This window comes from Sinocyclocheilus anshuiensis, unplaced genomic scaffold, assembly GCF_001515605.1.
Source record: "Sinocyclocheilus anshuiensis isolate Anshui unplaced genomic scaffold, SAMN03320099.WGS_v1.1 scaffold603, whole genome shotgun sequence".
Taxonomy (NCBI): domain Eukaryota; kingdom Metazoa; phylum Chordata; class Actinopteri; order Cypriniformes; family Cyprinidae; genus Sinocyclocheilus; species Sinocyclocheilus anshuiensis.
The window spans coordinates 939,250-949,912 of NW_015551055.1; the positions used below are offsets into that span (position 1 = coordinate 939,250).

At 38.5% G+C, this 10,663-nt stretch overlaps 1 protein-coding gene across 1 annotated transcript in view; it reads left to right on the forward strand.

Moving 5' to 3' along the window:
• Positions 1-10,663, forward strand: part of LOC107661964 (pyruvate carboxylase, mitochondrial-like) — a 211,738-nt gene that overhangs the window by 170,220 nt on the left and 30,855 nt on the right. The window contains exons 13-16 of the mRNA XM_016451788.1: positions 1,404-1,625; positions 1,776-1,932; positions 2,821-3,061; positions 3,406-3,655. Coding sequence (XP_016307274.1) covers positions 1,404-1,625; positions 1,776-1,932; positions 2,821-3,061; positions 3,406-3,655 — 870 coding nt within the window. The remainder of the gene's footprint in view (positions 1-1,403; positions 1,626-1,775; positions 1,933-2,820; positions 3,062-3,405; positions 3,656-10,663) is intronic.

Consider the following 10,663-nt stretch of genomic DNA (forward strand, 5'->3'; position numbering starts at 1 on the left):
GAGAGAGAGAGATTCCTAAGGGATAGATATATGTATGCATATGTGTGCGCAATTAATTTAGCCAATTTTCTCCTATTCTCATTTGCATACCTTTTTTCTTGTTTGTTGAATGTGATGTGTAAAATAATTCCCAAAGGAATACATTTAAGTATGCATATCCAAAAAAAAAAAGTTTCCCCACTTTCTTCCTGTTCTCAGTGCTTTAGATGTGAGTTCTCAGTGGGACAGGTTGTAGTTTGCCGAGCTTGTAAAATCATCCCCCTACACAATTGGACTAAATATGTGTTGTGTATGTAGGTGTTTGTATGGAATAGGTCTTTCACGGGATAAAAAATGCATGTGTCTGTGTAAGTAGGTCACATCTGTGGTAGGTGTATCCCAAGCCTCATGAGATGCTACTCTGCATTGTGTGTGTTGCATGTGCGTTTCAGACACACAATGAGCGATAAATAGGCTTTGGCCTTCTTTCCTTTCATATGGCCGCCAGCGTTCCATACAGGGAAATTCCCACAGCAGCACATACATTTGAACTCACATGTGGGTGTATTTATGCCTTGAAATATGCAAATCTATGCATCAATGTCTTACTGCACTTCTATCATTTGTCTCCCCCATTATTTTTTATCTCATACTCCCTCTCTCATTGGACAGCATGAATTGATTTTATTTTCTCTTGAATAAGCTAGCAACCCACCCGATTTTTATGTGTTTGCCTCATTTGCATTAATAGAGAGAGTAGGTATGTCCAACTTAGTTTGTAATGGAAGTTAACAGTACCACCACCTGCCTGCTGGGTTAATGGCCTCTCAAACTGACACATCTGAGATCTATAAATAGTAGGAATTTCCCATTGTCTGTTGGTTTGTGGGTTCTTGTAGCTTTGCCACTGACCCGTAACCTCCAGGCAGAAAAAGCAATGCTTAGTTTTAGCAGAGAAATGTGGTCTGGTTTAAACTATTCAACACTTAATTGTCTTCCTGTTCTCCTCAGCAAACATTCATGTGATGCTCCTGTTCTTATTTCGAGTTTACTTTGATTGGCTGCCAAAATGAGACGTTGCATGACAGGGAATCAGTGAGAAGTGTCAGTGGCACTCTTTTAATTGATCACCTGTTTCAAAGCTGTATGTGTGACAAGCTCACAATGAGAAGCAGTCAGATTACTGCAACATCAGTACATAGCTCTTCATCAATGATTGTCAGTATTTAATAGTAGATCAATTGTAGATACAGTCCCTAGGGGTGTGCGATACTATTGTAATTTGTTGTTTTAAACATGTGAGCTGACAAGTAGCAATGTCACTCACTTTGCAAAAAGAAAAAAAAAAAACGCCTTAAGATCGCACACAATAACTGCATGATTTAACTTATTAGAATGTAGTCATTTTTTTTTTTCCCTTCCAGGTGAGCCACCCATGGGCTTCCGTGAGGTCCTGTTGAGGGAGGGTCCTGAGGGTTTTGCACGGGCAATTCGACAGCACCAGGGTCTTCTACTGATGGACACTACCTTCAGAGATGCCCACCAGTCCCTGCTGGCCACTCGCGTCAGGACACACGACCTCAAGAAGATTGCTCCATTCGTGAGCCACAACTTCAATAATCTCTTCAGCCTGGAGAACTGGGGAGGCATGTGACATTGCTTAATACACATACATTTGCACAGAAGTGCAAATTCATTAAACAGCTTTTTGAGATGTTCCCCAGCTCTGTGTTTAGGCTTACAGAGGATCACTTCGGTCTTTGACATGACCTTAATATCTCTCTTGCTTTCTCTAGGAGCTACATTTGATGTAGCATTGCGTTTTCTGTGGGAGTGTCCGTGGAAGAGACTTCAGGAGCTCCGAGCTCTGATTCCCAATGTCCCATTTCAGATGTTGCTACGTGGAGCCAATGCGGTGGGATACACAAACTATCCTGATAATGCAGTTTTCAAGTGAGATCACACACATATTTCCATTGGCTAATGTTATTTTCTATCCTCTACTCCTAATCCTACCCTCACAGAAACCTTTCTGTATATTTAAATGTTTAAGATATTGTTTAGCATGTTTATTAAGCTGTTTATCTCTTGTGCGCTGTTGACTCGTCCACACAATTTAGGTGATTACATTTGTAGGCACAAGCAGTGCATGTATTGAGCCATAGAGAGTTAGAGCTGATACCATAGCAGCAGTAAACACAGTTGTAGTGCTATTCACATTTATTTTTTAATATTAGTTTAATTATTAAGCTAATACTTAATGCCATGTACACACAGTAGTTAGGATTTTCTCATGCTTCCATAATAGGCCAGGTTTGCTCACAAATGTAACAAATACACCAGTAATATCCTAGGTTGTGCTACTTTGGTAAATATGCTCATATTCATATGTCTGAATAAAACAGTGTAAATATAGTGTGTAATAGCATGTATATATGCAGTATATTGGACATAGATGTATCATTCTCCTAACAACTCCATAGCAATACGCTAAAGTTCACTCAGAACTCCTTATCAGCCATGCTAAAAACTACTCAGCATACCTTAGCAACCACATGGCAATATTCTTGCAACCACCCACAACACCTTATCATGGCAGTGAGTTTCTTAGAATTTCTACTTTCCATAATAAAAACAACAAAAACAGTTTTGATGGTAACTGTTGGAAAGTACATAATATTCTGGCAGGCATTAAAATTGTCAATGGCTTGACTCGAATGTTCGTTCATGCAAATGTCTCTCTTTACTCTTATAAACCATACATGTCGGTTTTGAAGGAGTTGGCAGTAGTGCAGAGCTGACAACCTTGTTTTCATTTTTCTACACTCTCTCTTTCTCTAGATTCTGCGAGGTAGCCAAAGAGAACGGAATGGATATCTTCCGTGTCTTTGACTCCTTGAATTATATTCCCAACATGCTTTTGGGGATGGAAGCAGCAGGGGCAGCGGGAGGCGTGGTGGAGGCAGCCATTTCTTACACGGGAGACGTGTCTGATCCCATGAGACAGAAATACTCACTGGAGTACTATCTGAAGCTGGCCAATGAGCTAGTTAAGGCTGGAACACACATACTGGCTATTAAGGTAGAGCATGTGTACAAGGACAAACACATTCACACAGAATTGGCCTGACAATCATATGTTCCACACTCATAAAGGCAGAGGTGAAGGATTTGCTAATGTAACCACTGGGTTTTTTTTGTGTCAGGGCTCTTAGCATGTTATTTTCAGCTGTGTTTGACAGTTACTCAAGGGTGTAATGACTGAAGATTTTGACAGTAATACTCATTCTCGCTCTGTTATTTCTGTTTCTTTTCTCTTTTTCTTTGTTGAGCTGCTGTAATGACAGTAATCGTCATAATGTGATTTTCTTTTCTATGGGGTGCACTTGAGTGGTTCAAAGCAGCTCTGCTCTCTTTTCTTCCTAGGACATGGCTGGCCTGTTGAAGCCAAAAGCTAGCCGTTTACTGATTGGAGCATTGCGGGACCATTTCCCCGACGTCCCTATCCATGTTCACACTCATGATACGGCGGGTGCGGGAGTTGCTGCAATGTTAGCCTGTGCACAAGCAGGTGCAGATATAGTGGACGTAGCAGTGGACTCGATGGCAGGCATGACCTCTCAACCGAGCATGGGTGCCATCGTCGCCTGCACCAGAGGAACCAAACTTGATACTGGTGAGTGGAAAAGAAACGTGTAAAGGTACGGCGAAATGTTGATAGAAATTTCACAAGCAAAAAAAGAGCCATTGTCAATAGTGTAGTGATGCATGAAGCACCGTTCACACAGAAGTCACTTTCATAGCTGGTAGCTTTCTGTTGGTCAACACAGTGAATCCGCATGACCAGCTTGAAAACGAGCCAAATCTGCGTAAATGTGGCCACGCCTTAAGGCTCAAAACATAATCTACACAAGTATGTGTGTAAATGCAAACTGGGACTGAGAAAAGCTGACTGAGAAAATCCCCCAAATAGTACTTAAATGGCATTACATTATTGTGGCAGATAAGTAAAGCCCTGAAAGTCACTAATGTCATATGTATTATGATTTACATGTGATACTGTATATGTAGTGTTTATTATATTTTTCCTTAAACATTTATTCCATCTGCGCTATTTTTGAGTTCTTGGACTGTGTAGACATGCAGACTGACATCTTCAGCCACTGCATCTCATCTGAAAGTATTTAATAGCAGTTCAGCTTAAAAAAAAGTCATAGCCATAGGCTAGTGGGCAGAGCTCTTGACATATCGCACAACAGCGCTTCGGGGGACCCGAGTTCTGACTCAAGGTCTTTTTTTTACGTTTCTGTTCTAGTCTCACAACTCCTCTTGTCAAATAAAGTCAGTGCCCAAAAATATAACTTAAAAATATAAAAATTTATTTATATACACTTCAGTTCAAAGATTTGGGGTCAGTAAGATTTTTTTTTTTTAATGTTGTTAGTCTCCTATGATAAAAAAAAAAATACAGTGAAAACAATAGTATTATGAAATTACTGCAATCAAGCAAAAACTTTTTCTATTTTAATGTATTTTAAATTGTAATGTATTGCTATCATGGCAAATCTGAATTTGTTTTGTTATTACGCCAGTCTTCAGTGTCACTTGATCCTTCAGAAATCATTCAGATATGCTGTGTTTCTGTAATATTTCTTATTATTACCAATGCTGAAAATAGCTGTTTCATATTTTTGTCAGTTTTGTAGTTTTGTGTTTTTGGTCAACTATTGTCATGGCACAGCAAACGTTTGAAGACTGAATAGTGCTGCTGAGCAAGTTAGATGAAGTGAGAACAAGCTTTAAGTATGTACAACATGTGACTTTTGGTCCACACTTGAATGTTTACATAAAGCCCGGCTCACACTGTGCGATTTTGGCCACGATTTGGTCGTCTGAGACAAACTTTGAAAATCCTAAAAGATTCCTATAATCCTAGGCTAAAATCTGTAGTCTTTGATCGTTAGTTTGACATGTTCACCGACAGCCAATTAATGGCCGTCGCGATCAGATATTACCTCCGACGAACTTCTGGCAGTGTCAGAAGATTTGGCGCACAGTCCTGCAGTCAAACTGTCTTCGTTTTTCAAGACAAGCCATGATCAGAATTAATGCTAGAGATTTCTTCTAACTGCATAAACTTCGGCACTCTCGTCGTCTGCTCACGGAATTCATATGATTCGTTGCCTTTGCTATGATATACACCGGTTGCGCTGCTGTTTTCATGTGGGTGTGTAGAGTTGCTTACAGTAAATACGCCGGTATTGCCACCATTCATATACTTTTAATGATTATACAACATTACAGCCCCGCGTGCAATGCAGCTCGCAGTCACTGAACGTATATGTGTTGATAAGGTAAAACTCCGGACAAGTTTTCTTGCGCGCACCCGTTTTTAACGCGTCTTGACTGTCGTACAGTCTGACATTAATGACAACTGAGATCCCACAATGTGACATGATCATCATGTTCGTACAGTCTGACAAGTACAATCCTAAAGGACTTTTAAAAAATCGCACAGTGTGAGCCTGGCTTAAGGTGTGTTTCTGGCCTAGGTCAGTACATGTGCAGTTTAATTCAACAGGCTGCCCATGATCAGTTTAATGTTACAGGCAGGCACAATTGATTAATGATGTCTAATTAGTCAAGTCGCTAAGCTCATTAATCAAGGGACCCAGCAGGGGCTGTCGTCATATATCAATACATTTGTACTTTTATACAGTTGTGTGCATGTGTGCTGTACTGTCCGTGTGAGTGTGATAATTACTGTATTCTGAGAGGCATGTTAGGCAAAAAGCCTACAGTAGCAGAGAGGGGAATGTGTTGACACACCTTGGACAAAGACTAATGACGGAGAAGAAAAGAGAGGAAGAGAATGTTCCATTCCCTCTCCCCCATTTTCTTTTTAACTGCACTTACCCATGTATTTCTCCTTGCTCCACTTCATTACCGTCAAAGTTAAATCATAGTTCCTCTTCCCAGCCTTTCCCTCCCTCTCTCCCCCTCGTCTGTCCCCCAAATATGGTTCCTCTGAGGCAGGATGGTTAGATAATGGCCGCTGCACTTCAATTTCAGATTCTCCTGAACAGTCTCTCATGTAGCCACACCATACACAGCAATCTGTGAGTCGCTCTTTAAACACCGAGATACCAAAAAATGAGATATGAAAAAAATGAACAAAGCAAAACATAAGAGAAAAAAAAAACTGATTTTTACATTTTATGTGGAAAATATGGGTGGTGATTGTTTATGTGAATGTTGCCACCACAATGCTAGTTCTGGGTGGTTGCCAGAGCGTTGCTATGTGGTTCCTAAGATGTTCTGGGTGGTTGCCAGGAGCAACGCTATGCAGTAGCTGGGGTTGGTTAGGTGGCTGCTTACAGACTTACATCAGAAAAGCCCACTCCCAAGTATTTATAATACTCCTATACTGGTCCCCACATATGGCTGGGGTCCATCTTTCTTTGTATGTTAATGGGATTGTGGTAACATTTTAGTTAAGGGACCAATTCTCACTATTAACTAGTTGCTTATTACTGTGCATGTTACTTGCATATTGGCTGTTTTTAGTGCTTATGAAGCACAAATTAATGCCTTATTCTGCATAACCATATTTTAGATCCCTTAGTCCTTCCCCATACCTAATCTTAACAACTACCTTACTATTAATAAGCAGCAAATTAGGAGTTTATTGAGGGTACAGTCATTGTTAATAGTTAATTAAAAGTGAGAACTGATCCCCAAACTAAAGTGTGACTAGGTGAAAACCGAAAAATTTTCGACTCTATAAAGGCACAGTTTTCAGTATCATTCATGTCAGCAACACAAATTGTGCAGGTTTACATCCTGACCTTTAAAACTTAGAGTTAGAGGTTTTGTTCAAATCCATAACCCTAAAGGTCTGTTCACTCCAACAAATGTTTGGCAAAAAAAAAATTAGGTCCAGTTTTCACATGCAAATTGTCTGTTTTGATTGGTGCATAAAAAAACGCTGATGGGCTGAGTGAAAATGCCATTTCACTCTCTGACATAGATGGCACTTACACAAAAGAAACAATACCCAGGTTACCCCAGTAAAGGGGCAAGCACAGTACACCTTTCAATCCATTGACTTCTATTCATACACATGTGAATGCTGGAGTCTGGAAATGCAAGCTTTTGCAAAGAAGTTGTACATTTCACTGCGTTCTAAAGTTCCACTTTGATGCACGATGCATTTGTGAAGATGTGTGACAAATAGCTGATTTAAAAGAACACAAACTTTAAAGCTGCAGGTTTGCAGTGTTGGAGGAAAATGGAGTAGATTATATATGGGGTTTTTTTTCATTTGGGATTTATTATTATTTGTTATATGCTGAATTTATTTATTGTTTTTGCATACATTTTTCGGTTAAGTAACTTCCATTTCTGACAACTGCTTATCAAGGAGAAGAAAGGAAATAACAAACAACCGTTCAGATTTTTGTATTCAAAAATGATGGTGTTTATCAAACAACACGAAATACGAAGACAAAAGAGCCATTTCCAGATTCTTCCTCTGCTATACATTTATACATTAATTTAGCTATATACAGTTGCTTAGCAAAACATTATTTTATGAACGCCACTAAACTGTAGTTTAATGCATTGGCTCTGGGCATGTGACTGAAAGAGCAAATCACCATAAAAAAATAAAATAAAATAAACACATGCAAATGTTTGTTGTGCCAATCTGATAGACAGATGATAGCCAATTATAGATTAATTTAAAGTTATTTCTTTTTTGAAGGTTTTACCTTTCAAATAATATATATTCACACACCACACTATGAGTGCATCTGTTGAGGTAATTGGTCACGGAAGACCTCTAGTTTCTTGAAGATCCCTCATTCCCTCTCTTCGCTTTGTCTTACTGTCACTGGTTTTCTCTCTAGTGTATTGAGCTGGTTAATTTAGTTGCCAGTGTAGCAAGCTAGCACAGGTAAAGCTTTAGCTCAATGTCTCTGCATCAGGCATTAGAAAAATGTGTTATTAATGCTACACACACATTTATTGTACCCCAGTATTGTACACCCACACTTGTTAACGCCTCTTACACATGTCTTGTTTTCATTAATTTATGTATGTATGTGTATGTATGTATGTATGTATGTATTTAGATACATTTCTGTCTGTATTGCCCCATGCAGTTGCCCTGCTATTGATTTGTGTTCTCTGGCTTAGTTCCATATTTAGTGTTCTCTCGCTCTTTCCCTCCACTTTCCTCTTTTCCTTTCTAACACACTTTGTCTCTCAAATATTCTTTCCCCCCATTTTTGTCCCTTCAGGATTTTTCGTTCACTTATTCTAATCCTTTCCTTTATTTCTTGTTTTCGCTCATTCTCTTTCACCTACACTCATCTGTCCCTATATGTTTGTTTTGTTTTTGTCCTTCTATATCTGTAAGTTCATTTTCTTCCAATTCCATGTTTTTCCATGCAGTCTTCAAGCCCACTGCTTCCACTAACACTATTCTTTTGCTTTCCATCTGTTATCTTTCACCTACACTCATCTGTCCCTATATGTTTGTTATGTTTTTGTCCTTCTATATCTGTAAGTTCATTTTCTTCCATTTCCATGTTTTTCCATGCAGTCTTCAAGCCCACTGCTTCCACTAACACTATTCTTTTGCTTTCCATCTGTTATTTTTTCTCTACATCTCTCGATTTTCAGTGGAAAGACAAGTTTGGACTTACTTTCACAATCAAACCTTTTATCCCTGTGTAACCCCTTTATGTTCTTTTAAAAGGCACTCTGCTTTGTCTCCAGTCTCCCTCTCTCTCTCTCTCTCTCTCTCTCTCACACACACACACACACACATTTTTTGCAATGTTGTGCCAGTCTTCATTGATGTCAGTAAATTTCAGCATAATATGAACAAACTGTTCTAACCTCAGAACTCAACACAAAATGCAACCCTTAGCTTTGTTTAGTTTAGAATACTTTAATTTTAGCACTTGCTTTTGTCAGAGAACAGAAAGTATACAATTATGTCATATAATTGTGCGGTTGTGTGTTTTCCCTGCTGGAAAAACATCTCAAACCAACGTTTGCTGATCTTAGCTATAGCTGGACTCCCATGCTGAAGCCTGTTTCTGATTTTGTATACAACTTTGTGTCTCATAATTGCTACGTTTATTATTGCAAGTTTATATCTCCCAATAATGACTTGCAGCATGATTTTTAATCTCACAATGCAACTTTGTTTTACAATCTGACATTATTTTAAGCTTTATCTCCCATACTGCCAGCCTGATACAAGTGGGTGTTAAATTAGCTGGTCGCCAACTGCTCTCCTAGCTGAAAGTACCCAAAACCCTACTAAAACCATCAAAACAGACTGGATTAACCAGGCTTTGCCACACTGGGAGACCTTAGTCTTTTTTTTCCCCAAAAAGTGAATGGCATACTTTGTTTTAGAGTTTTGTCTTAAAGCCCAAAGCTCTGTATGCAACAAAAATAAATAAATTAATTAAATAATAATAATAATCAACCAATCAGAAAATTGTATCATCATTTATAGCTCATACAAGCACATATACATACACACTACAAATACACATTCATAAACACACATCCACTTTAGAGGCATTTAGGGACATATATCTACTGTAGTACATTGAGTACAGCACACGTTGTACATTCACTTCACTTAATGGACTGATTACTATTTTCTGTTGGAGTGACGCAGACCCAGCAGGAGCATTATAATAGAAGGGAGCATCTCACTGATGACATACAAGTGTAAAAATAAAAAGTTGTGTGTGTGTGTGTGTGTGTGTGTGTGTGTGTGTGTGTGTGTGTGTGTGTGTGGCCTGAAGACTGGAAAGATGACTCTTGTGGCATCAGGCTTAATTAAATCTACATTGATTATTGCAGTCTGACTTTATGCAGGGCCTTTATTGATGGATTGATGGTGTGTTTTGAGATGTGTCAGATTAGGACAGCAGTATCTGTCAGTCAAATGTCCCCAGCAAAAAGAGAAAGACAGCACTACCAACACTACCATATGTATGTATATATATATATATATATATATATATATATACAGTGGGTACGGAAAGTATTCAGACCCCCTTAAATTTTTCACTCTTTGTTATATTGCAGCCATTTGCTCTTTCCTAAATTTTAAAGACAACTTAAAAGATGACTAATTACTCAGAGCAGTCACTGTATCTTGTTAAACAGATTTGAAAAGGCAATCTTATGTCACAATTTGTGTGAATACTGTTATGGCCAAAACGGTGACCTGTACATTATTTGAATGATTTTTGATTGTTACATTTCTTGGTGCTTGTAAACAGCCTATACTAAATACATAAAGGATAATCTACAGTCAATACAGACCCCTGCTTTGCATAGGGGAAATGATCACCCTGTCTGGTTGCCTGTACATATTCCTGCTAATCATGTGGCTACTTATCAAATAAATAAATAAACATTTAATATTGATTTTTTTTCTTCTTCATGACCCAAATAAACCAGCTTTGAGGGAAATCATGATACTACAACCTTTGCTTTGAAGAAAATATATATATTTTACATTCAGACAAAAAGTCAACGCAATATATTTTAAAGGGGTCATATGATGCTGCTAAAAAGAACATTATTTTGTGTATTTGGTGTAATGAAATGTGTTTATGCGGTTTAAGGTTCAAAAAACACATTA